The following is a 27,497-nucleotide window of genomic DNA, read 5'->3' as shown; positions in this document are numbered from 1 at the left end:
TGGTGTTGTGTTTTGTGTGTGAAATAGTGATTATTGTTGTGGTTGATCTTGTGCCGTACGATCAACAAGCCGTAAATTAGTTTTCGCATTTGTTTTGGTGATAAATGATGTCAAATATCCTATACGCGCAGGCACTGCGATTCTATGCAGTACATGCTCGTGTTTTTGTCTTCCTTTTGTGCTTCTTGCCGGCGTCGTTCGCCGTTCGCTCACCCCATTCCTACATGCAGTGAAGAATCGTGTCTTCTTCTTCTTGTGGGTTTTGCCCGCATTGTATGCGCTGTATTCCTATGTGCAGCGAAGGATCGTGTTTTCGTCATCCTCTTCGGCATCATTCGTACGTGTGAACCGAAGATCACTGCTTGAACCTATACGCACACAACGACAGAAATACGGAGAGCGCGCTCTGCAATGGAATGCTAGGAATGGTCCGTTTTTTCTTTTTTGCCCTTTGCTAGCACATAGGAAATGGTCCGAACATCTCTTCCTTCGGACCATTTTTTACATGGCTCTTCGGACCATTTCCCCCTCCATTTTTTGGTCCGTTTCTCTCGCTCTTTGCACACCGGGTAGTCATGTTTCTGAGAGAAAACCCGTAGCGATCAACTTTTTCCTAAACTTTTACCGAAACTACACGTCAACGGACCAAAATGGTCCGTTCGTCTCGCTCTTTGCACACCGGGTGGCCATCATGGCCACACATTCAATATCGTGCATCGCATTCTATTCACCTTGAAGTTCTTCGTATTGTCATTTAAGACCCTGCATTACAAAAGGCTTTGGTCATGCCACAGTCATTTTTGGTGCATGCGCAGCTGTTTTTCTGCTTTCAGTGTTCAATACTGTATTTGTCGATGTTGCGTATTGTGCTGGCTTAGTGTTTCGTGCAAAGCTTTCAATACACGGTGTGCTTGTTATATTTCTATCAACAGTATTAACTTACATCAAGGTCAGTGGACAAGTATGCAAAATCTTCACAAAGCCATTTTATGTAATTCAAGTATAGCTTTATGAAGTAAACTTTGTGCAATCCAACATCAAAACTCAGAACAAATTGGACGTCGACTGAATAAATAATACTTCCAAGTAAAACTGGATTATCGATTTTAGATCCATACATATACATTAAACAGTAAAAAGAGAAACAAAATCTTCGCAATGGCAATGGTAAGCAAAATTACATTAAGTTGTTATGGTGTATTAAATATTCTGATGGAAAATTTGCTATTTACACCCACTTTTTTGATTCAAGATAATGAAAGCTGCAAAGTGCCCCACCGATGAATTGTCGCTCAAGAATAGAGCCATCGTTAGCGCAGGCGATTTCCCTTCGGATATCAAGTAAGAAGCGATTGCAATTCCAATAGTGATATTGTTATTATTGCTATTCATTGTGATAATTAAACATTTGTTGGAATATACAACACGAAAACGTATGCATGTGTGATATTTTCGCAGGTATATCGACGTATCGACTGCGCCAGGTCAACATTTCATATTTTACATCGAACGTACAGCTGCTGGAGAAATAAATCCTGGAACCATAGGATTTTCACTACTTCAGCGAAAATGGGCAACACTTTCGATTAACCAAGACATTAGCGTTAAACCATATCACTTTGAACGATCCTCCGAGGTGCTTTGCAGTATTGCTTTAGAAGTGGATTTTTTGCAGAAAAAAACGTAAGAGACAAATACCATGTTTTGTGTTGGTTGTGTGTTACATTACTACATCGAATCTTTTCTTCCATTGAACAGTGTAACGCATGAGCCGTACGACAGTGATCAAATGGCAAGAGACTTTTTATTACAATTTGCAGGTTTAGCAGTGACCGTTGGACAGCCGCTGGTATTTAATTTTCAGGATAAAAAGCTTCTCTGCTTGGCGGTGAAAACACTTGAAGTTATAGATGCCGCAGCCATGGCTAGTGGTGTATCAACTTCAAGCAATGGATCTGGTGGTGGTTCCGTAGAACCTAAACGCGTCAATTTTGGCAGATTGTTAGCCAACACGGTTGTAACGTTTGAAAAAGCAGAAGGATCTGGATTAAATTTGGTAGGACGTTCGAAGGGGCGTGTTACCGCTGTTAGACAGTCTATCATTAATCCTGATTGGGATTTTGGAAGAATGGGTATTGGAGGTTTGGATCGTGAATTCAATGCTATCTTTCGACGTGCATTTGCATCTCGTGTTTTTCCACCGGAGGTCGTTGAGCAACTGGGATGCAAACATGTAAAAGGTATTCTGCTTTATGGGCCTCCTGGTACCGGTAAAACTCTTATGGCTCGACAGATTGGCACAATGTTGAACGCTCGTGAACCAAAGATAGTAAATGGTCCACAAATTTTAGACAAATATGTTGGTGAATCAGAGGCTAATGTGCGTAGGTTATTTGCGGATGCGGAAGAGGAAGAAAAAAGGGTAAGTAAAACACACAGCAACACGCTGTAAAAAAGTACATCCAATTCTGAGTACATAATATGGTTTGAAGGTACCACAAAGATGAATTTGCATTAATATTATTTGTATTCCATATGTATACAGCTCGGACCAGCAAGCGGTTTACACATAATCATTTTTGATGAGATCGATGCGATTTGCAAAGCTCGTGGTACTGTTGGAGGCAATTCCGGTGTACATGATACTGTTGTCAATCAGCTATTGGCAAAAATTGACGGAGTTGAACAGTTAAATAACATTCTAGTCATCGGAATGACTAACCGAAGAGATATGATAGACGAAGCTCTATTACGGCCTGGTCGGTTGGAAGTACAAATGGAAATAAGCCTTCCTAATGAAGAAGGGCGCGTGCAGATTTTGTCCATCCATACTCGACGCATGAAAGAATTCAAGAAACTAGCACCCGACGTCGACTTACGGGAGCTCGGCGTAAAGACTAAAAATTTTAGTGGAGCCGAACTGGAAGGATTGGTTCGTGCTGCACAATCCACCGCAATGAATCGCTTAATAAAAGCTGCTTCAAAAGTAGAAGTAGATCCTGCAGCTATGGAGAAACTGATGGTAACTAGAGAAGACTTTCTGCATGCGTTCGAAAATGACATCAAACCGGTAAGTTTTACAAGCTAACCTAAAACATTTATGCTGCGCTACATGTTCCAACGCAGCGTTCGAAACGTTCTGTCTCATTGTGTCCAATACATTTGACAACTTTAAGCATAAGCAACCTGAAAAAATATTATTAGTTTGGTAGACGCGTCACATAGTGCGTCGAAGTAGAACATTTTGAATATTCTGACGCTGCGTCGGACTGCGTTAACGTATACTTCTATCAAATCTCATACATTTTGGGCAAATCGCAAGGCAATGTCGGAACAAGTACCGCCCTCTTAGAAATCATTTGCACAGCATGATTGACAGGGTTTGTACTAAACTCTTGCGTTTCGCGCTCACTGTATATCTATTGTCTTATAAATCGGTATATTCGTGTATGCGGGTATACAAGTTATGTTGATACTAAGTTTCAATATAATTAATTTTTATATTGCGAAAGACACAAAATGGTTATAGCTATGCACCGCTAGAACAAGAATGAATCCGATTGCTGAACGAACGAACAATCGTTGTGATGATCAAAGATACCGAGAGAGCAAGTCGATTAGATCTCGTGCATTGTGCACAATAGCACTGTACCGAACACACCGTCTACCATATGTTGAATTAACCCTTGAGAGTAATATAACAATTTACTGACATTTGAAATTGAGCTTATAAACTATATAATATTATAATTTTTGTTTAAATAATTTTATGATTTAACAATCCTATTTTCTGTATGTATATTTCAGGCTTTCGGTACTGCAGCAGAAGCCCTCGAAAATTACTTAACACGAGGAATTATCAATTGGGGCTTACCGGTTGCCCATATTCTTGAAGATGGTGCTCTATACACCGAACAAGCTCGAGGTGCAGAAGGATCCGGATTGGTTTCGGTGCTTTTAGAAGGCCCACCAAATGCTGGGAAAACTGCGCTTGCAGCGAAGCTGGCGAAATTATCCGACTTCCCATTCGTAAAAGTTTGCAGTCCTGATGAAATGGTTGGCTTTACAGAGAGTGCCAAATGTTTACAAATACGCAAGGTAATTGACAGAAAGCATGATACATATTTGCATACGATAGTGGATGGTAGGGACGGTCCGGTGGTGTTAAACGACACTGGTTCCACACGATAGGACCGAGCATCAAATCCCATCCCGACCATTCCACCGTAGCAAATACTGACTATGTCGTAAAACAAGTCTAGTAAGCCAGAAATGGTCGACGTGGCCTTATAGGTCGTTAAGCCAAGAACGATGAGCAGGAGGAGGAGTGGTACATAACCCATAAAATAATCATATTTTTCTCTTCATCAGTATTTTGACGACGCATATCGTTCTACGTTCAGCTGTATCCTCGTTGATAATATCGAGAGATTGCTGGATTATGGTCCGATTGGTCCTCGGTATTCGAATCTTACGCTGCAGGCACTTTTAGTATTGTTAAAAAAACCACCACCAAAAGGAAAAAAACTTCTTATCCTCTGTACTACCAGCCGACGGTATGTAACATTTTGATAACAAATAGTGCAATTTCAATATTCGATTAATAAACTCGAAATGTTATTTTAGACAAGTATTAGAAGACATGGAAATGCTGTCAGCTTTTACTGCTGTTCTGCATGTACCGAATCTATCGACTGCAGATCATTTGATAGCTGTCCTCGAACAGGAACCTGATGTGTTTGGACGCAATGAATTAGCTGCTATTTACAAACGCTTGAAAGGACGACGTATTTTTGTTGGTATTAAAAAATTATTGGATTTAATCGATTTAGCGCGGCAAATGGATCCCCAAACACGTATGATGAAATTTTTATCAAAACTTGAAGAAGAAGGGGCAATAGAAGATGCTACTGTGGCACATTGAAAAGTAATTTAAGCATTTAAATGTATTTTCCATGCTTATTGCACCGCAAAGCATTACAGATAGCCTTTAGTTTGCCTTCGAGCAATGTTACAAGCAAATTTATTCTTATCAAAAAAGGAAAGTTTAAAAAATATTTAAAAATAAAATAATACCATAATGTACATTCATCTTTACATCGAACGATTAATTTTACCAATATTTATTACTAGAATATTTTTTGTTTCCTTAGCGGCTCTGAACTCAACAACTGTAACGCTTACAGTAACAAATCAGGAACAAAAGGCAAATTAGAAATGTTTATGAGATATGAGTGTGTTCTTTGCATTTTATAAACTTACAAAACACCGTTACAATTAGTTTAAATATGTTGCAAGGTTGCAAGGAAAATGTAACAAGTGTTAAATTGATCATACCAGTTCAGACATATTTGAATGAACAGGAATTGTTGTTGCATATTAAATGGCCGCGATCTTTCTCGCTATTCCAATTTAAAACGGATATTCTCATAAACTATGCTATCTGTGTGCAAGATGTAAAATAACCAGTACTCTAAATGCTTAGTACATCTGTAACTTGAGTTATCCGTAGCCGTGAATCCCTACAAATAGAGACCGCTTTCTAGTTTAGATTTGACTCGCAACTGACATGTTGTTTACCTATGCGTTTTCGAATATACAATGGGACGAGCCATACTGCAGAGTACATAAAACAAAATATAATATTACAAGCAAAAGTAGGATTAAAAAATATAAAAAAGAACACATAATACTAAAGTGAGGAGTAATCGTTAACTGAACAAGTACATTAAAGTTAATCGTTCTGTCATAATTATTAATGTGTATTTTATCCACCACCTGTAGCAGCAACGAAATATGCGATCGTATCCTAACCATTCTTAGTGTTAATGTCTTAAATGTTTTTTTTATTTCCCAAAATATTTTTGTTGTATATTTCGTTTAAATCATAAAATTGCTGCACCACATATTTTTGAAGGTTAACGCGTAAATGGAAAAGTCAAAAAGCAATAAATATTTTTTTGATTTCCTCATATGTAATGCTGCTACAACATTCAAGTGATAAAGGATCTATAACCAACAAACAACATGAAAAATCGTGCAATTTTAAAAATACTAGACAAAAACAAAACATTTCTTGTAACTGTACACTTGCTTATTATGTCATTGTAACTTTCGTGATCCCTAACGTTTTTTATATAGTTTACTGGTTTCTCAAATTAGTGGATTGTTCATTGATATTTTTTCTTTGTATAGAAAGGCCACGTTGTATTGCTTACAACTAGTAGAAACTTAAACTAGGATACATTTTTTTTATTTTTTAATCAATCCAATAATACATTTGACGAAATTGTGACAGTAGAACAACGCTTTGTTTTGAAATTAATTCAGATTATAAAAAGCGAATATCCTTTAATTTATTTTGTAATACTTTTTACTGTAATATTCCGTAGTGATATTTAGCATTGTATCAATTATAAGGTCTTAGTGCTTTTGACTTATCTTGCACGATATGGTTGAATAGTAGAAAATTATTAAAAATGATACAATGGTAGCCATAAATATCAAAGAGTGAAATATGTTAGTATATAAATAACTAAAGGAAAAATTTCATTTATTAAAGCAAAACAATATTCCATATTTACTAGCGACATAAATGCTAATGTCAGTTCAAGGTCTATGTGCAAAATACAAAGTTAACCAATAAAGTTATACAGTTGAATGATCATGGGTGTTGGTTTTTTAAGAGTATAACATATGCATGCTGAGGAAAATTTATCTGGTCTAAAAACCGCTTTGTTTCTCCTACTTTTTTCAAATTGAAAGGCTTAAATAATCAATAATACCCAAACTATATCGAGAGTTGACAAGCAATAACTTCCATACAGGGTTTTCTATTCTATATTGTGTAATCTGAGCTTATTTACTTATTATTATTATTAAGCGGTATATGTAATAAGCGTATGTGATAAGCGGTGCCGGTTCACACGGCATGACCGGGAATCAAATCCCATCCGGACCGTTCCTCCGTAGCAAGGATTGACTATCTAGCTACGTGATAAAATAAGTCTCGTAAGCTAGAAATGACCGGCATGACCTCAGAGGTCGTTATACCAAGAAGAAGAAGAAAAAGAAGAATAAGTATTATTATTTTTATTGTTATTATTTTTTTGCTCGGCCTGGCCGTATCAAGACTTATTTTACCACGTAGCAGGATAGTCAGTCCATGTTGCGGGGAGACGGTCCGGATGGGATTTGAACCCCAGTCCTGCCGTGTGGGCCGGCGCTGCTTATTATATACAGCACCGAGCCGCCCCATTATTTTTATTATTATTATTATTTGCTTCGCGGTGTTGGCCTGCTAAAGAAGTCCTCTAACCGCGCACGGTCAGGCGCCGTCGTCTGTCAATCCATTATGCCGACCTTACTGACGGACGTATCAGCGCCTTGGCTCCATCTCATTTTGGATTCTCCCTACCAAGACTCCTCATATGGACGACTTAAACGGACTGGGACGGCTGAGACGTCCGGTGTCATCTGAATGAAATGGCCAGCCCACCAAAGCCTGACGAGTTTAACTTAATGTACGACAGTGAGATCATCGTACGACGCATAAAGCACGTAATTATAGCGGCTGCTTCCACACATACGGGCCCGAAAATCCTTATGAGTAGTGTTGTGCTTAATTAATCCTATGAAAAGAGTCATTCATTTGAATCTTCAGTGAATTCCCACAGAATCATTATCGCTGATGACAACTTAGGTCGAAAGAAGCGCTGCTAAGTCAGAACGTGCTGACCAGCTGATTACACGTCAGGTGCCAGCTGGTCAATAATACGTTAAGCGTTAAGAATAAGACAACGTTTAGCGACGCGGGCTGGAACCATCAGAAAAATATGCTGACCGAAGATTTTTATAACTGAATTTATAAATTGTTTAGATCAATAAAATAATTATTTGTCGAGAACCAGTTGGTGCGTTCATACTGTGCTTGAGTCGGCGTGTAACGTGCCTGTCTCTAGCTGCTGCTCCGAAAGCTACCTTTGTGAGCGCAACAATCATGAATCACGAATCCTAAAATTCTTCATTAATATTAAGTAATTATGATTATACACATTTTTTACGTTTTTGGCTTCAGAAAAATTGTTATTGTTATGCAGATGAGAACCTAAGCATGCGACATGGTATGTCGATGGTAGCGGCGCCAGCGATTGGACCAGTACGAAATTCCACCCGCGACTTACTCTCGACTGGTATAGGATAATTAAACTCCAACAAAGCGTAAAATGGCAAACCAAGTTCTCTTGTTGTTCCACAGCAGAAGAAAACTTAAATCCATTGTGGCGACCGATTGAACTGAATTTTGTTTTCTTAAAACTTTTTTCTTTGCATCACTACTACTAATGCTATGTTTCAGCAGAGTAACAGTGGAAAATACCCGTAATCCACCTTCTTCTTGGATGGACATGGACAGGGCTGAAGTCCTCCATTCACGCCTGCATCCGATTTCCGACAGGTTCGATTCCACCTGATTCAGCCAACGAGCTCGCTGTGCTCCTCTACGTCACGGGCCGAACCGTTCGTTGACGAGCAATATCTTGTTGGAGCATGAGTGCAACATCCTCATCACTTGCCCCAGCTATCGTACCCTTCCGACTTTAACATCTATCAGGATACCTTTGGTAGCTGACTAAGAAATCTGTGGCAAGCTGCTTGCCATAACGGCTCAGAAGTCTGCAGAAGAGTATTCGGGACATTATCTTATAGACAGCATTCAAGACTGATAGCTTGAAAATTAGCACAGTCTAGCCACTCGCCTCCCGTAACCTTTCTCTGTTTACGTGTTGCCCCAGTAAATGTTCCATCATTTCCTTCTCTCCTGCTCGTCAACCCGTTCTCTACAACTATCGCCTAAATTCAATTCCGCTATGTCGTGTCCATGCAATCCGCGACTTGGGAGTGACGCTCCCGTGCACCTTTGGAATACGCTTGCGTTGTCTGTAGTCCTGCATCTGATGTTTGGACTACAAAAATCGAACAGGCGCAAAAGTATTTCACGAGGATGGTTTATCGCCGCCTCCTGGTTGCCAATCAAACTCAGTTGCGCTCATATGATACACAGTGCCAAATTCTTGGCCTGGAATCGTTGGAGATTCGACGGGATCGTGCCAAGGCATTTTCATTAAAAAAATGTTTTAACACAATCAGTTCCATTTCTAGGGCTAGTGACGTTAAACGTATACCAAAACGAGTACACAGAAAAGTAAAAGATTCTGTGAAAGTTTTGGCTGTATGTATGACACCAAGCGCAGTACCAACCAACGCGATTTTCAAAAATTGAATGATGTCTCCTTCTGAAAAATTTTCGTACAAGAAGTTTTATTACCTTTTTCATTTAGAACGATAATTGATCATATGTTTTATTATATGTTTTTACTAATTGATCTAGTTAATGTACAATGGATATGCTATGAAAATCAATGGCCGTTTTTTTTTAAAGGAACAATATAATAATTTAAAGACCGTATCAGTTAGTAACTTCTCTTTGATTGGAGTATAATTTAGTTTCGTCAAGTCATAAACACACACGAGGTTAAAAATTGAAGCATTATGAAGAAAGTGCAATTAATTGCTGATGCAATTAATTGATGATATAGATATAGTAATCAGAGAACCTAAGCCATGAAATAAGTATTACAAACTTATTTTGCCATTTATATCCCGATGAAAATTTGTTCTCAACGATCATGTAATACAAACGTGGTAATGAATTAAATAGCAATTAAATTGAAGCACTTTTTTTCAACGTATGTGAATGCAACACTTAACACTTAGGTGTTTATGTTTATTGAAATTAGGTTTATCCGGTGAACCGGGCGAAGTCTAGAACGCTATTTTCGCCCCTTGAAGATTCTCGCTCGCGATGAGTCTTTTCTGCTCGTCTGTGGTGACCACCACTCGCCGCTCTGTCACTCTGCACTCGTCCGTCAGATGCTCTATGTCGAACGTCTGCCAGTACGCAGGAATACTAGTGTGTCCGTGCGTTGGAGTGATTTTCGTTGAAGTGATCACAAGCGCGTGTCAGCCGTCCATTCAGATCAACCACGTCGTCGTTGGCTGTATCTGTGACCTCGGTCGGCTGCTTGCGCCAGCTTGAAACCACTTTCTCGGAACTGTTGAGTCTTTCACCGTACCCCTGCGCTCTGTACCATAGACCCTGCAAGAGGCAGTAGATTCCAAACCGCCGTATCTCCCACCTCGAACCTAATGTACCTCCTCTCTCGACTGATGTTGTTCATTGCGAAGCTCACATCGCGTCTACTCGGGGCAGCGACTGCATTGTCTCTGAATGTTGACGTCGTTCTTTTATAGAGAACTACTATACCCAAGTTCTCTATTAGTTGACTCACCATTTTGGCAGATACTACGACTGCCCCACTCCTTACGTTGCGCATTAAAATCGCCAGTGATCAGAATCTTCATGTGGCCACTGTCGATTACGTCAATTTTCTCCATGGCCTCCACAAACTGTGATACTGCATACCTCGGATACTTTGTATCGGAAGTCTGTAACCGATGGTAACGATGGACGCTTTCTTTTCATTCAACTCCCGTGAGTCTGTGACCGAATTCCCGTTGTTCGATGGGATGTTGTAGTTTTAATATAGCAGAAGTACTCCCTCCGACTCCCTCCGTTTTTTCTACGCTGCTTACCAGGTTTTGCGTCTCTCTGCTCTTACGAATGTTCGCTGGAAGGGTCGCCATCACGAATTCTGGGTTCTCTTACGCACCTTTACATGCCGCTGCCACAACCCGTTGTTGACCGCCACCCAACGCACCTACATGTTGATTGTGGAGACTGTTGACTACTGACATCTCCGCCACCAGGCGCTCCACTCCTTTGCCTTCTATTGCCGCGCTGATTTTTACATACAATCCAACACAGCATTCCGTATCCTATGTCAACTCCAACTGCAGACAATTCGTTGGTGTACGCTTCCAACACCAACACCTATCAACTTCTGAAACTGTTCTTCTTCTTGGCTTTAACGACCTTACAGGTCATGCCGGCCATTTCTGGCTTACTAGACTTATTTTACCACGTAATCAATCCTTGCTACGAGGCGACGGTCCGGATGAGATTTGAAACCCAGTACTGCCGTGTGGACCGACGCCGTTTATCACATGCACCACCGTGCCGCCCCTGAAACTGTTACAGCTGTTGACTGTTGACTTCAGAACTGCGGCGTACATTGCACGTAGTCGAAATCCGCCGTCCGGGTTACATGGATCTTGTCACGTGCGCGAAGCTAACCTCGCGGCGTGTTTCTTTAGACAGGCGCAGGATACGCCGACTAAAGAGCAATAATACTCTAACTCGTTCTCTTTGTTAATGACCTATTTATTAAAACTAATTCGCGGTTTTATAGCTAATTACCGCTGACCGATCGCGGTCAGCAGTTCTTATTCTTATTATACATATGGTTGTTATTGTGCTTATTCGCGGTTTTATAGCGGTTCCTATTCTTATTGTACACGTGTACACGCGTACACGATCGTCATGATTTCGATATGGAGCGTGTCATATTCTCCGTTGGCGATAGATCTCATCCTGTCGCTTCTTGGCTGGACGGCGCTTCTCCTGTTGAATCCACCCGTAGCTCTGCTGATGCAGGTATGTTGGTTGATCATTGGGCTGCTGATATCGCTACCAACCTGATCGTGCAACCTGACGCCGCTGCTGCTACTGCACTCATTAGCGCAACACTTGGTTTGTGCTTAGTGTTGTTGGTTAACATAGATCGTAGGATCGGTACAATGCGGCACACGAATTCGTAGAAACTTAAGTGTTGTGTAAATTGCGTTCAGCTCGATGCGGCGTTCTGTTGTGTACATGCGGCTTAGATCGTTCGATCGGTTCGATGCAGCGTGTCGTAGCACATGGTGTGTTCCAGATGATAAATGGGATGCTTCTCAGATTTCTCACATTTTTCACTAACGAGCTCCTGGAAGGACCACTATGTTATGTTCGTTGCATCTCTTTTATTTCACTATTTTTCATCTAGACTTAAAGCAAGACGTAAACGTCGGAAGGTTAGAGAATTTGGTCGCTGACGGAAAAAAGCCTCAGTAGGCAAAATTCGTCTCTAGTTCAGTAGGTCACCGTAGCCATCCGTCCGATCGAACGATCGGAACGGTTTGGCTGCGTTGCACTTAATTAATAATGAACAAAGCGGCAATCACGTGAGCAATTGATGGTCGATCGGCATGCTGATGACGCTGCTATTTAATAATAAGCGAACAAAACAATGTTAAAAGTAAATATAAATTAAGGTATAAAAGCGGAAGTTAGAGTTAAATAAAATCAGTGTTAAACATCAACGGCAATCGTGTTCGTGTCTTCTTTCGGCCTTCTAATCGATCCGTAGTATACTCCGTGTGCAACAAATTTCAAGGCTGCTGCAGGGGAACTCCTTCGTCTCCGAAGCTCCCAGGAATGACAGAGCCCTAGACGGTCCACACCGTGAGCATCTCTATCAGAAAAATGCAAATTAAACTAAAGAGTCTCTTAAAATTAGGGGACCCTTATCGTCTCGGGACCCTCTGGGACCGTTTAGTTGGTGTAGTGGATGATCCAACCCCTACAAGTTAGTAAGTAAGTGCTTTATGAGCGGTATCACATAGAAAGCGATTAAAACAGTAATAAAATTATGCATGTACAGTAATTACCCGAGATACGCGGATGATGCGTTCCAGAGAAATCCGCGTATCTCGAAAATCCGCGTATCTCGAATACTGGATGACATGTAGTTTATACCTCCTATTCAGGGATCCAATGTATGCGCAAGAAGAAAAGGTATTTTTTAAAAACACAAAACAGACCGTTATTTAATCATATTTAACACGTTCAACGATTTAAGATATACGGCCTGGCCGTTGTTAGGTGAAATAAAAAACACGTTCAACGCGGTGTCAAAAAATGCAATAAATCTACGGCGATGAATGTGTTAAACATAATTTTCAATAACATTTTATTCATTATGCATGAAACGAAAAATTATTTTATTGATGTGATAAAAGTTTACAAATAACTAAATTCATAAAGGAACGAATAAAATATAACTATAAAAGATAAAGTATAAAGTATAAGTTATAAACTCCTCTTTCTGTCAAATTTTAAAAACCGCGTATCTCCGAATCCGCGTATGTTGAGAACCGCGTAACTCGGATATTTACTGTACTAGACAATTTGATGATATCGTAATTTTCAACATACATAATTATGAGTTGTTTATTTTAGGATAGTACGAAACAGACTGAAATTTTAATTCTAACATTTTTAATTCGGCATTGTCGGATACAGTGATTGCTGGCGCTGTTATTGTGACGCTGGGTTATGGCATTGGTTATGTTGGTTGAAGGCGTTGCTGAACTGCGCCTCGCCAAACGTGTCTGATGTCGGATGGAGTCTGGTGGTGTCGCATGAGGTCGTTGGTCAGGCAGAGGTTGCCATATGACAACGTTACCGGTGGGAATCTGTGAGAACGATGTTTAGACTGCGCTTCGCTGCATATGTTATCTCTAATGGAATTGGGGGGCGATTACTAAAAATCTATTGAATATGTAGTTCTTACAAAGAATATGACTTTGCAGGCGATTAATAAGCAGTTATAAAATATATCATGTACTAGACGATTTGAGTGGTTGTTGTCATAATTTTCAGTAGACGATATCAAGTTCATTGATGGAGTAGAATAATTACTAACTATATCGACTTTAGTTGAAATATTAGTTTGTAACGAATTGTTCATGGATGTAGTAGTAGAAGTAGACATAGAAGCAGATGTCGAAGTTTTTGTCGATTCAAACTCATCGTTCGTGGTATATCTCGTTGTGGGTGTGTTCGCTGTTGTCATTTTCGTTGTCCGGGTTGAGGTATCGGTTGAGGTATCTTCCAGTATTGTAGTTAAAGTTGTTAAAGATTCAGTTTCTGAAGGATATTGTTCATCTAGCCATGTTGCAATCTGAGCACCTCGTTCTTGAATCCACATTAGATTTTCACTTGAGTATTCCAAGGCCTGTAACATATCAGATGCCCGCAAAAAGCCCTTTTCTAGTAATATTGCCATTAAGTCCTGCAATTGTGTATGCATGCTTTCTCTAGTGATTTGCTGCGCCATATTACGTGCAATAGAACTGATCGCTCGACCACCAAAGTTGCCCTTATTATAACTGAGAAGTAAAATAAGAACATGATAATAAATTACCATTTATATTCTTGAAGTGGTGTACAATATACTTACAGCAAGTTAACTTGTTCCATGTTTGCTAGTAAGAAGTTCATTGCATTTTTCATACCCAAATCTCCGTTTCTGTAAACAGCCGTAAAAACACGTTCTCGTTCTTGATTAAAGTAGTTGCTGGTGTTAGACGAAATCGTGCTATAGAGATATTTGTTAATTAGTGTTTCATTTTCCACGCAACCAAGTGAGCGAATGAGTTCCGATCGGTATGACTGGTCTTGAGATGACTGCATGCGTTCCCAAATAGAATCAAACACGGTAGTAGATGCATTCCGCAATCCATTGCAAAAGATAACTTCACGTAGATCAGGATCTGCGTCTTTCAATCGATTTTCGGCTATCTCTTTTACAATGAAAGTTGTAGTGTTGAGGCAACTTTGTGAACCAACTTTGCAAGCCCAGCTAACCACTATTTCTCGTGTCATTCGCTGCGTTAATGTATCCTGGTCAGGAGATGCCATGCCCAAGCGAACGTAGGTTGGTTCGACGAATTCTAAACAATACTTATGCCACAAATCGTACTTGTTAGTACCTCTCATAAGCACATTTAGTAAACCAAGATTGCGGTCAGTAGCTGCCCAAGGGATATAATCAATTTCTTCCGACAGGTATCGCAGCAACTGCAACGGAACAGTGTACAACAATCTTCCAGAGCGTGCGTTATTCATAGCATCGTCTATTAGTTGTGCTCGATTGTTTTCATGGATTACTGTACTATTTTGTAGAAGAGCTGTTGTGATTAGGTGCCATAGATCATTATCATAATTTATGCGATAATAACCCGTCTGTTGTTTGTTGAATACGATCCAATCGTCACATGTCCAATTCATATCATTCGTTGGTTTGACTATATGATACTGTTCCGTAATCCAGTCTGTATAGGTAGTGTTTTCAAAACTGGGATTTTGTTTTGTGGCAAAATTATAAGGTATTATCCATTTAGCAGTCGAATTGGTTGTGTCGTTGCTTTTTAACAGATATCTTTGTTGTTCAATCCGCAATGAACAATCGTCATTAAATCGAGAGATGTACAGTATAGGATATCCAGCCTGCTCTGTCCACGACTGGAGAAGGGATGATGCATTGAACCGAACCTTACCAGATGTTAACGGATCGAATATTGTTAGTTGCATAGCTTCAGCTAATTTTTCTGGACTACCCGACTGTAAAGCATTGTCGTGAAGATATTTTATCATCGCATTACGAAATGGCTCTTGGCCGAATGTGTGGTAGAACATCAGCAGGATTGCTCCTCCTAATAATACGAGAGAGAACATAAAAAAAGTTCCAATATCAAACTAGTTTTTTAGACATAGGCATTAGACCATGTTTTTAACATCTCCTAAACATATTTGACTTACCTTTATCATAAGCGATATCATCGAATATGTTACTTATTTCCGTTTGTGTATTGACATAGTATGTCATTGGTCTGGATGAACTAAGTGAATCTGTTTGCAGCACATTGTGTGTTTTGTCAATAGTGTACATTTTTCCTATTTCCATTTCCGGAAAAACTATTTGTGCCGCTGTATACTCGAAAAACCGAGCAAATCCTTCTTTTAACCATAGATAGCTCCACCATGCGGGAGATACGTAGTTACCAAAATAATGATGACCTATTTCGTGTGCAACAGTTGTGGCTATTTTCTTTTTCTGTTTCATTGGAGAAGTTTGTGGATCAAACATAAAATTTTCTTCTTTGTATGTTATCTGGAATGGACGAATGAATTGTTCTTAGTTTGTTTCAGTTTTATCGGTATTCGTAAGTTTGATAATTACTAGTCCATAGTTTTCCATGGCTCCGGGGGAAAAATCGGGGATGGCCACATGCGAAAGTTTCGGCAGTATGTATGAGGTCTGTAGGAAATCTTCAAGTGCTTCCAATATTTTAAAACCAGCTTCTATTATAAAGTTAGCAACAGGAATATGTAAAGCTGTCGGGCGAGCATATGCTTGTTGTCGAGGAAAATTTGGCAGAGTTACTGCTGTGAAGTCACTTATTATGATTCCTAGCAAGTATGACGGCATCTTTGGCGTATCGGGGAAAGTCGTAATTGCCATTCCTTCCAAAAAGCTGTAATATTTAACTTGATTACAATCACTCATTGAACTATATTTGAAAAAAAAAAATTACCTTTCTCGCACATCGATTGGCATTGTGTTCGAGAGAACAGAATATTTCTTGCCATGAATAACACGCAATGCTATTGGAGCCCTTATTCCGGGTTCATCATAGCAAGGAAATGCGTGTCTAGCATCTGTAGGAGAAAACTGTGTCGTTGCAACCCAATGTACATCACTGTTGTAATCGCGATAAGAAGATCTATAGAATCCACCATTGTCTTCTCGCAATGTACCATTATATTTTAATTCCAAAAAATAAGTTCCATTTAATGGTTGTGAAGAAGATATTGTAACAAATTCTCGGACAGGATCAACGGTAAAACTTTTATCGTCATCTAAAATTGTGTTTTCCCAGCCATTCTGCATAATATACCATAGTTTGACATGTGTTATATTAATCTGGCGATAGTTGAGAGTTATTTCATCCGTTTTTGCATCGGGATCGCCAATTGTCATTAGCTGTATCGTCACTTTACCCTCGAATTGGAATCGATCGTTGCCGATGGTATCATCGTGGATATGTGTTGTTAGCTCAATGTTATATCTGAGCGGATATGTCTGATTTGGTAAGCGATAATTTTTATCTTGATCTTGGGCGTTGGAATGGATAAGCGACAATGAAACAATTAAAATTTGTAACACTATTTGCACAGAGACGGAATCGCCTGCACTTTTGCACCTATGCCACTTCATCCTTTCTGATGAATAACTAAACCAGTACTGATTTCTATTCAGAGAAAGAATCATATAGTCATATTATGATGTTATCTGTTTTGTCGTTATCTTCAGAAACATGACCATCGGCGTTTAAATTGAAGTGGCTTTTGCAATAGTATGCTCAGACAAGGTACCTGTAAGATGGGAGAGGTATACTTTATCAATATTTGATAGTGTTCAACGATTGAAGATCGTTCATTAACAGCGTAATAATGGTTGTCGTATGTCAAGTTTTCGTGAAATTGACGTACACACAATTGGACTGTTCATCGCCCTAAACGCTTTCTGTTCTGCTATTCTGTTTTTTTTTTATTGTGAAACACATGACCTACGATGTGCAGGATTCATAGTATTAGTATTCCTGTAAACGACTTTGTGTATTATGTACACGGTTCTTTATGCTCATGATATGCCAATAGAACTAAAATGTGTTCGTGAAGATAAGTGAATGGAAATACTAGATGCATCTTATATATTGTGATTTTTTTAATATATTGTGATATCGATTGATATGGCGCACTTGTTCATTAGTTATCAGTTTTTAAGTTTTATTTTACAGTTAGGAATGTCTCCTTGTCACCCTAATGTCAGCCCTGTAAGGCTTAAGTTCATTCAATTTGTCAAGGCAAAATTCAAGGCATTTTGTCTTATACCTAGAATACTCGGTTAGGAAATTATATGTGTCAGGTTAAATAATTTTACGTAGACACACATACTATCCCATCTAAATTTGATTAGAAAAAATCAATAGCCGAAAAATAGCGCATTGTTTCTATGTCAGTCATTGTTATCAGTTGTCAAATACTGCACATCATACTAAATACGGCACGGGGAGATAAAACATTGTCTCATTTGACCATTTTACTGCACCTCAAATAATTCTGTCGAATGTGGTGTACATATTATAAAAAAAAATCAAATCATTGTACAGTATAAATTCACTGGTGGTGATTCACAACGGGGAATTTCGGCCAGCGTTAAGATTTTTACACTGTAGGGTTCAGTTTTGTGTTATGCTCAGGAGCAACGTCGTTCATATGTTATATTTTTTCACAATTATTCTATAAAACTGTATAATTTTACACATTACGCTCACAACAACAGTTAAAAGCAGTTGATCCCTCGATAATCCCGGTTTTTTATGTGATCACATCACATAACTTTTCGATCCTTCTCATTCTTTTTTTTTCTTGTTCTATGTTTTTCTTTTTACTTAGCAACCGCAAATTCAATTCACCATTTGCCTCCGACTTCAGGATTCTACTCTTTTCACACCGCCTTTGCCCACAAGTTCGTTATCAATTGTTACTTGTGGTAGCTCGCAATCTTTCTTAGGATTGCTGAAACTCACGAAAGGAAGTTTCGACGCCCACCAGCTGGAGAAAGACAACGGCTTCGCCTAGTAAACTGCGCTTCCTCCAATCACATGACCATTCAGAAAAGTCGGTTGAGAATGGCTTGATTATGAGTGCAGGTGACCACTATAGACGACTGAGAAGGTAGCAGACCCGACTCTTCCAGGACAAGAAGCGCGGCATTCGAAAAGCCGGATGAGTAACTAATGAAGCAGCTGTGCAAGTTCTACAGGATGTTGAATTAGGCACGAAGTGGTTCTACTTCCATAACCGCTATGTGCTGTGACGAGGAAGGAGATGTCCTGTCGGACATTCAAGAAGTGAGCGACAGGTGGAAGTGCTACTTTGACAGACACCTGAATGGAGCAGATGCAAGAGAAACCAAACCAGGCGCAGGAAGCAGAGGAGAGCAGTTCTACGACAGCAAGGATGATGATAACGAATTGCTCCCGTCATCCTTGGAAGATGTCATCGGTGCCATCAAACAGCTGAAATGCAACAAGTCAGCTGGCAGCAAAGGTCTGGTGGTGGTGGGTACGAAGAGGCTTGCCGCCATTATGCATCTGTTGATGGTAAGGATTCGGGATTAGGAAGAACTACAGGACGAATGGACGAGATTTCATCGGTAGCTATCAAGCTGCATTCAGTGCAAGGTGAGAGTTCCCTGCTGCTTGGAAATCTTCGAGATCATTGTACACTCTCCTATCATGAACCGTTGTCGGTCGCTCATTTTTACGCATCAACATGGATTCTTCCCTCGTCGCAGTGTGACTACAAATCTAATCGTATTTATATCCCACTGCCATGCTGCCTTTGCCACTGGTGCCCAAATGGATGTAGTATACACAGATCTAAAGGCCGCTTTCGATCGTGTTAATCCCCGCCTACTACTCGCCTTGGGTTTTCTAACACTCTTGTGGAATGGTTTAAATCCTACCTCGTCAATCGTCGCTACCGGGTGCAAATTTAAAACTGTCCATCCCTCGAATTCGAGAGCGATTCTAGTGTTCCACAGGGCAGTAACTTGGGCCCGTTATTGTTATCACTATTTATCAACGACGTAACTTCTGTTATTCCTAAATCTGGATGCCTGCTCTATGCTGACGACGTGAGACTATTCCTTCCTGTTTGGTGCCTGTCTGATTGTCTCTGTTTGCAAAGTGCCATTGAGAGCTTTACGGATTGGTGCCAAAAAATGACCTGACTATTTCTGTTGATAAGTGCGTGACTATGTCCTTCTATAGATCTGTTCGTCCTTTAGTCTTTAGCTACAATATTTTTGTGACGCTACTGTCGCGGTGTTAGGACACCGCACTGTGTTAGGACTTACACTCGATCATAAGCTTAGCTTTCATCAACATTACTGTGATATCGTAGATAAGGCTAGGTGCTTCATAGAAGATGCTAGGGTTTATTTGGAGGCAATCTAGCAAGCTCTCCGACCCACATTGTTTAAAAACTCTTTATAAATCCCTTGTACGTTCTTTGCTTGAGACTAGCTCGGTGGTCTGGTATCCCTCGTCCGCTGTGTGGTCTAATAAGCTAGAATCTGTCCAAAAAAGATTACACGTTTTGTCTTACGTTTCACCCCTTGGCGTAATGTGGCCCCTTATCTACTCGATGTTTGTTGTTTGGTTTACAGTCCCTCGCTAGTAGACGGGACACTACCCAATGTCGGTTTATGTGTAAACTCCTCATTGGAGGAATAGACGCACTTGAATTGTTGGCCAGTATAAACTTATATGTGCCCCCTAGATAATTTAGAAATTACCGACATATTAGGACTAACCAAACTAGACGAGCATACAGTGCTAACGACCCGATGACTGCTATCGCTTTTAAAATAAATAGTAAATATGACGATTTTGACTGGCACCTTTAGATGAATTTTTTAAATACTTAACTCTCTATCCCGTGTGTTTGTACCTCGTTAGGCTAGTTTTTAAGATAAGTGGTAAGGTCAATCTATGTGACCAATCACTTTTTTACAAATACAAACATACAAATATACAAATATACAAATATACAAATATACAAATGATGATGATAAGTACCACCTCTTACCCCAACACAGGTTTCAAAAGGACGGAATTATCTTTACGATATTTGTACTCTACATACATTTTTAAGAGTCCGCTGTATCATTCACGCTTCCAAACCGCTTCCAACCTAATTCAATCGCGGAAAAACGAGGCTCACTTCACCACAATGGTATTCCCTGGCATTGTTCAGATGGCACTCCAGAACCAACGCATGGAACTGTTTCATCATGAGTAACATGGGACATCTACACATATATCACATTACACAGTTTGTTTAACATACACGGCACACCCACGCTTGAATTCTTGCAAGCTACTCGCGTTCTTAATTTCTCTTGGCAATCTGTTGTACCGTTGAACCACCTTGAAAACAAAGAGTTTCTAGCACTGTGAGATACTAAGTTAGGAATTCTGGGTTCATCTGGCCTGCGTGTACAGTTCCTATGCACGTCAGATCCTCGAACGATTCTCCCTCCCAGATACTTTGGTAATAGGCCATTTGATTTGGTGATGACCCTATCTATGTGAGCGTGGAACTTCAACTTGTCGTCTAAAATAACCCCAAGGATTTAACCTGACGGGTTACCTCGATTCGTTCCGTTAGATGAAGGGATGTCCAATCTACCGACAGACATTACCATGTAGCTGATCTTTTTAACGTTCAATGCCATTTTTTTGTACTTTAACCAATCATCTGAGCGTTTAAATCAAGATTAAGGAAAGACTCTACTTGTTTGATGTCTTTATGCGCGATAAACATAACAGTATCCGTATAACAGGTCAGCAAAAAGGATGCATAGTTGTTGATCTCGCAAGAATTCAAAACCTGTTTCATATCATTTTTGTACATGATAAACAAAATTGTTTCTACATCTTTCCTGATGTCATCAAAATTAACCTGAGCAGTACTTTGAACATAAACCTGACCGCTCCTGCCATTGCGGAACCCAAACAATAGCTGTTTTCTCGGATCCAATTTAGCGAGTAAATCAGCTCTTGTTTCATGACAAGACTGATCTACTTTAGGAACAATAACCAGGGTTTTGCTTTCTTTATTCTTATTTGTTGCCTTTGGATCCATAGCCTTGTCCATAGTTTCTTAATTTTGGGTGTTGGTTTAACATTACGCTCGTCAAATCTATTTATAATAGTATGAACATTACTGTCCCTACTATTGGTCCTTTTCTTCTCTTTTCATACCGTTCTGCTGGTTTTCGAAGAGTCAGAGGTTGCACGCAAGGCCGCCTTAGCAGTGCGAGCTGCTTCTATTCCACTTGAAGTCTCTCGCGATGCTATTTCTAACCTGCGTTCCACTAGTGCGCAAAGCTCAGTTTTGAGAGTCTCTATTCCTTAATACGATTTAAATTTTCCTTAATACGATTAATACGATACGAAAATAATACGATTTACTCACATCCTCACCACCCACCAAGCCGGAATCGTTCGAATCTCACCTGGGTCTGAGACAAGGGTCTGTGTATATCATATATGTATATACTATATAACATATTTCCCTGTGCATGTCCGTGTACTATGCAGCTGTTCCATTGACCGGTTCAGGTGGACTTGACATGAATTTTCTGGCAAAACTCAATCTAGCTTGAATATAAGTAATTTTTATTTTTGACTTAGTTTGTATATATACATGTATGGAATATTTTTTAATTTCTTTTATTATAACTTTTTCTAATATTTTTTTTCATTCCTGATTGTCAGTTCCAGATTTTGCTTGGTTTCTGTAGTTAATATTGTCTAGCCGGTTACTGTCACGGCGGGTTATATTCGAATTTCCTTGGGATTTTTTTTTAATAACGTACATTTTGCATTTTTTTCAACATGTAGCTGATATAACTAAATGATATACAGTAATTACCCGAGATACGCGGATGATGCGTTCCAGAGAAATCCGCGTATCTCGAAAATCCGCGTATCTCGAATACTGGATGACATGTAGTTTATACCTCCTATTCAGGGATCCAATGTGTGCGCAAGAAGAAAAGGTATTTTTTAAAAACACAAAACAGACCGTTATTTAATCATATTTAACACGTTCAACGATTTATGATATACGGCCTGGCCGTTGTTAAGTGAAATAAAAAAACACGTTCAACGCCGTGTCAAAAAATGCAACAAATCTACGGCGATGAATGTGTTAAACATAATTTTCAATAACATTTTATTCATTATGCATGGAACGAAAAATTATTTAATTGATGTAATAAAAGTTTACAAATAACTAAATTCATAAAGGAATGAATAAAATATAGCTATAAAAGATAAAGTATAAAGTATAAGTTATAAATTCCTCTTTCTGTCAAATTTTAAAAACCTCGTATCTCCGAATCCGCGTATGTCGAGAACCGCGTAACTCGGATATTTACTGTACATATGTATAATTAAATAATGTGTAATATCGGTCCATTGTTGTAATCCACGTCATAGGCATTATTTTTGCTGACAAGATCATAGACTTCGACTTTGAAAATCAATACTAATACGCTATTCATTACACAAACAGTTTGTATGTGTTATTTAATTTAAAGTGCTATAAATCCGGTTACCAATTTCGGTTCATATAATATATTCAATATCATATAACTCAACAATACGCCATTCGTTCAAATCTTGATTAACCGTCAATCTCGTCTTATTTGCGAGCTCATTGAAATCATGGAATGATTTATTCATAGAGTTAAAGTAGTTAAAATCAGTATCCAGCTAAGGTAAAACAATTGTATCGGTAAATCGGCTCCAAAAATGTATGGAGCCGTTCAGAGTCGGTATCTGCCCATCACTACTCCTGGAGTCGTATACGGAGTTTATTTCGGAGTTGAAGTTGGTGTCGTATGCGATGTTAATTTCGCTGTTGACTTCGACATCCTAATGGGGTTTACAGTTTTCCATGCGTTTGAAAGGAACTTAAATTTCTAATACTTCATTGTTTTTATCCAAAAGATGAACACATAGCTTGGCAGGTGCTTTTGAGAGTTTAAAAAAAATCATAGAAACTTTCCCCGCATTTCTCGAGTTTCTGATAGTTTTCTTTGGATGTACATAGTGTAGTAGTTAGTCCAGCAACCCCTCATGCGACTAATACGGTGTTGATCCGGATCCAACAAATATACAAATATTTGGATTTCTGGACAATAACGCTGGAACGCTGGAGTCAGCACCTCATTTGATACCATTAAGCATTTTCCATGGAATGGATAAATAAATATCGGTTTTAATGTAAATTTACCAAAGTAAATATTTTTTTTTGTTTCATTATACTTATTTCGTTTGTAGCACTCACCCAATTTTTCTATCAGAACAGAATATTTTCGCTTTAAGAAGTAAGAGAAGCGATGCTGAAAACAAGTGAATTTGAGCTACTCTGTCAAGAGGCTGATTGAACAATGAAAGCTTACTGCGTACTGCCATAAAAGCATGCAATTGTTTTGCACATGTCATGCACTGCTTGAATAGATATGTTTGCACATTGTTGTCTGTATCATTTGGAGACAATTAGGCAAATGTGTCATAAAAATTATATTAGTGTTTACTTGTCCTTTACAATTACTATATTATCAAGTTCCATGATGGGACTACAGATGAAGGTATAAATAGCTCGATACTTGCTTGTCGTCCCAGTACGTTGGAGTCATAAAAATCGATTTAAATTACTCTTATGTCAGAATTCTTCTAGACTGTATCTTTATTGTTATTAGTATAATATATCTATTATGCTGGTTTTGGGATGGCTTTTATATGTTATAATTCCACTATTATGGCACAACATTATAGTTCCTTTTAGTATGTTTGTTTTATTCATAAGCAACGATTTCGTCGTATTGGTACCTTTTAGTACGTAATCATTATTAATCTATATTGCGCACAAAAATATTTACTTTGCTTTTTTGTATGTTTGTTATGTAACTGATTGATGAGTTTCAGTGAAATATGTATGCATTTTTAAAATTAACCAACTATATTTGTGATGTTTGCTCATTAATATCAACATGTTTATGCACGTTTCAGATATAATGTAATCATTCCATAGAAAATTCTACTGGAAAAGCGTAAAACTCAATCATGTTTTTATTGCGAAATATTTCTACCAATTCCCATAAAAAAAGATTTAAAAAAATATACATTTTGAACAAATCTCTTTGAAATACATTTAAACCAACAGAATATCCTTATGTGTCATAAAATATCCTTTCCAAATTAACATCGCTAATGCGCATGCTCATCCAAAACACGAATGACTCCCGAATAATTTCGGATAGAACTGTTGCTTTCATAGCTTGCATGTTGATTCATACGACACAGTCGTTACTGTGTCTTCAAACTGGTATGAATAATTGTTTTATTATCAAACTGTTTTCTTGAGTGCAGTGGTTCAAGCTTTGGGAATTTTAAGAAACTTTACTGACTCAAAGTGTGGAAAAGTTGGATTATTGCTAAGAGTGTTCAATTTTGTACTGATTTAGGTGCGTGTTTATAAAGATTATTTTCATATATGTGTGTTTGTGTTTTGTGATGAAATTCTGGAATAAATGGTGTAAATAAATGTTCTAAATGTTCCTAAAAATACTATATGTTATCGATTCTATCATAGAATAATATTGATAAATGGAGTTACTTTGAAAATTCTGAATTTAGCAGCAATTAAAAGTTGTGTGCTCATTTATTTGGTTCAGGATGTTAGTTACATAGATATATGATAAATAGTTAAAATATTTTTTTCTTTGAAACACCAGCAAGTTTTAAATGTTCTGCGTAAAAAATGTGGTCCTGTATTATAGATATGACGAAGATTTATTAAATCAAAGAACCTACAAAAACCCTTATTTGAATTGAGTGAAATATTCATAAAAAGATTAATAAGTACAAGCTATATTTGACACAAGACATTAAAACGATTTGTTAATGGAATACGTTAAATGTGTTCATGTGAAATACCCAAGATCACTTATACACTACCTTCAAAAATCTTTGTCTAAAAATAACATTAGTACATGATCTTAGTAATAATAATGTTTATTTTTATATGTTTTATAATATTGGATATATGTAATTAAACATTAAACCGTTAGGTTTTGTTATTAGCTACTGTAACTGAGGCCTGTTTTTATGCTTAATAGTACGCAACAAGTAGGTACTAATTCAGTGTTGTAATACATTCGACATAGGCTTGCACGCACACTAGATTCACGTATCAATATTTATGAATGTACGTATTAACATATTAATGTTTAATGACATAAAAATAAATATATATATATATATATATACATATATATACATATATATATATATATATATATATATATATGTATTTGAATGTATATTTATACACTAGAAATCAGGCAATTTGAAAAGATATCAAGGTTAAAAAATTAAAATTAACATAGAAATAATCGGTTTTCGTTTAAGAACAATTATTGTATTCAAACCCAAGAAAAGGTTAAAGAAAAATAACATTTGTAATATAACAACAATGCGTACTTTAATGCTTCATGCTTCCTAATTAAATGCATTTAAACTATAGTGATATGAAGATAGCGTGAACATGTAATTTATAAAGCTTTTAATTGTATAAGTTATTATTGCATTTTGCCATGTGCCATAAAGCGCACTATTGGTAAACAAATAATTCTACACAAACTTTGCGTATTCTATTACCGTCATAGGCAACTATTTCAAACTAGTGCGGAAGTTTGACATGATTATACTTGATGACGAATATCGATTTCACCTATGGATGGAAAATGTTATGTACCGTAAAATGATGCGCAATGTGTTTCAACGTAATAGAAAACAATATGACATGTATGACACCGTTGAGAGCATCCTAAAATTGGAAGAGAATTGATTTAAGAATGTATGGCTAGATTCAATCGATATAAGGCTTTTTAAATGTAATTTTAAATTAGTTATGTTAGTGCTTTTGGTACAATTTGGATGTAGCACCGTCCGTAAGTCAATGTTAGACAATTGATTGTGTTTGTTAATAGAATTGTGTAGAATTGAGGACATTACACATTAATTTAATAGTACGATGAGTAGCTGGAATAAATAATAAACCCTAACTTAATTTTTGCATGACCTTTCATGAGTTAACTGCTCTGTTCATGATCCGTAGCGTTTACCGTTTTAAAATGCATCATGAAATTATCACGCTATCTTGGCTATTGACAAAATATTCAATATTTCAATGTACAATGTGTTCTGTAACAAATATACGTAAAATCTTCTACATTAACAATGTGAACATCATAACTTTTCAAACTAAGATGAAAATGACGTTAATCCGGCGATAGTAGATCAATAAAATATTCGATCAATTTCTGGTTGTTAAATTAAATTTAAAGAAAAAATACCGACATAAGAATATAACATATCTAAAAGTAGCTTTCATGCCCTTTTTTGAGCGGAAAAGGGAAAAAAGAAACAGAAGTAAATACTGACCACAATGACAGGAGCCTGGATATATTTATAGAGCTAATGAAAACCGAGTAAAGTACAGACTAAGACAACGTGGATGAAAATTGTAGTGAGCTGAATCCAATAATTGTTTTACAAATTTAAGCATTCAGTTAATATAATGAAGAACCTTTGATATGCATTACATGGTTGCTGTTCATTGTACTGATATAATGTGAAAACATTTCTAACATTATGAAGACGTTATACCGTGAACGAATTAAAACATGTAGTTTTATAGCATGTATACAACTTTTTGTTGTTGTTGCTAAATGTTTTAAAACACAGCTTTTTTTACTTCTTGCCAATGCTGACCTACTCTAAGATAGATGATTACAAGTAATTTTCGAAGTCTCACATAATGCTGGCGTATAGTACTAAACATAGATACCAAACATAGCCAAAAGTGTTCCAAATGATTTGGGGTCATAACCATGGGGAACCATCGGCCGAGTCAGTTTGCTATGTGTAGCACATTTGACAATTAATATTTGTCTACCGAAACAACGAGTTTATCTAAAATGACTTTCAATTAAAAAAAT

The 27,497-nt window shown here is 37.9% G+C and overlaps 3 protein-coding genes across 6 annotated transcripts in view; 2 read left to right on the top strand and 1 right to left on the bottom strand.

The window, feature by feature from the left end:
- Positions 1-787: 787 nt before the first annotated feature.
- LOC125767761 (vesicle-fusing ATPase 1-like) lies at positions 788-6,667 on the top strand. 3 transcript variants are annotated; one of them, XM_049434646.1, is made up of 9 exons: positions 788-949; positions 1,111-1,167; positions 1,253-1,341; positions 1,459-1,683; positions 1,759-2,422; positions 2,546-3,070; positions 3,808-4,098; positions 4,372-4,556; positions 4,627-6,667. In XM_049434646.1, the coding sequence occupies exons 2-9, from the start codon at positions 1,159-1,161 to the stop codon at positions 4,922-4,924; spliced, it is 2,286 nt and encodes a 761-aa protein (XP_049290603.1). In that variant the 5' UTR covers positions 788-949; positions 1,111-1,158; the 3' UTR covers positions 4,925-6,667. The 3 variants fall into 3 exon arrangements, with proteins under 3 accessions (XP_049290603.1, XP_049290602.1, XP_049290601.1); XM_049434645.1 differs by having other exon boundaries at positions 1,049-1,167; XM_049434644.1 differs by having other exon boundaries at positions 788-1,167.
- A 6,521-nt stretch (positions 6,668-13,188) lies between these two features.
- On the bottom strand, positions 13,189-17,238 carry LOC125767755 (aminopeptidase N-like). The gene is made up of 5 exons (XM_049434630.1): positions 16,381-17,238; positions 16,026-16,320; positions 15,605-15,956; positions 14,244-15,498; positions 13,189-14,172 (listed from the first exon to the last, which is right to left on the bottom strand). Exons 1-5 carry the CDS (start codon positions 17,115-17,117, stop codon positions 13,545-13,547), a joined length of 3,267 nt encoding a protein of 1,088 aa, XP_049290587.1. The 5' UTR covers positions 17,118-17,238; the 3' UTR covers positions 13,189-13,544.
- Positions 17,239-17,390: 152 nt separating this feature from the next.
- LOC125767756 (uncharacterized) overlaps positions 17,391-27,497 on the top strand; it is a 38,642-nt gene continuing 28,535 nt past the window's right edge. Inside the window, exon 1 of one of the 2 annotated variants that reach the window (XM_049434637.1) lies at positions 17,391-19,095. The gene's annotated coding sequence lies outside the window, so the exon portion shown is untranslated. Of the gene's footprint in view, positions 19,096-24,731; positions 24,960-27,497 lie in introns of those variants that run through there. The other variant, XM_049434635.1, reaches the window with a different exon arrangement.

This window comes from Anopheles funestus, chromosome 3RL (assembly GCF_943734845.2).
Source record: "Anopheles funestus chromosome 3RL, idAnoFuneDA-416_04, whole genome shotgun sequence".
Classification (NCBI taxonomy): Eukaryota; Metazoa; Arthropoda; class Insecta; order Diptera; family Culicidae; genus Anopheles; species Anopheles funestus.
The sequence above is the reverse complement of the archived record's forward strand: the minus strand, read 5'-3'. Positions and strand labels throughout refer to the sequence as shown.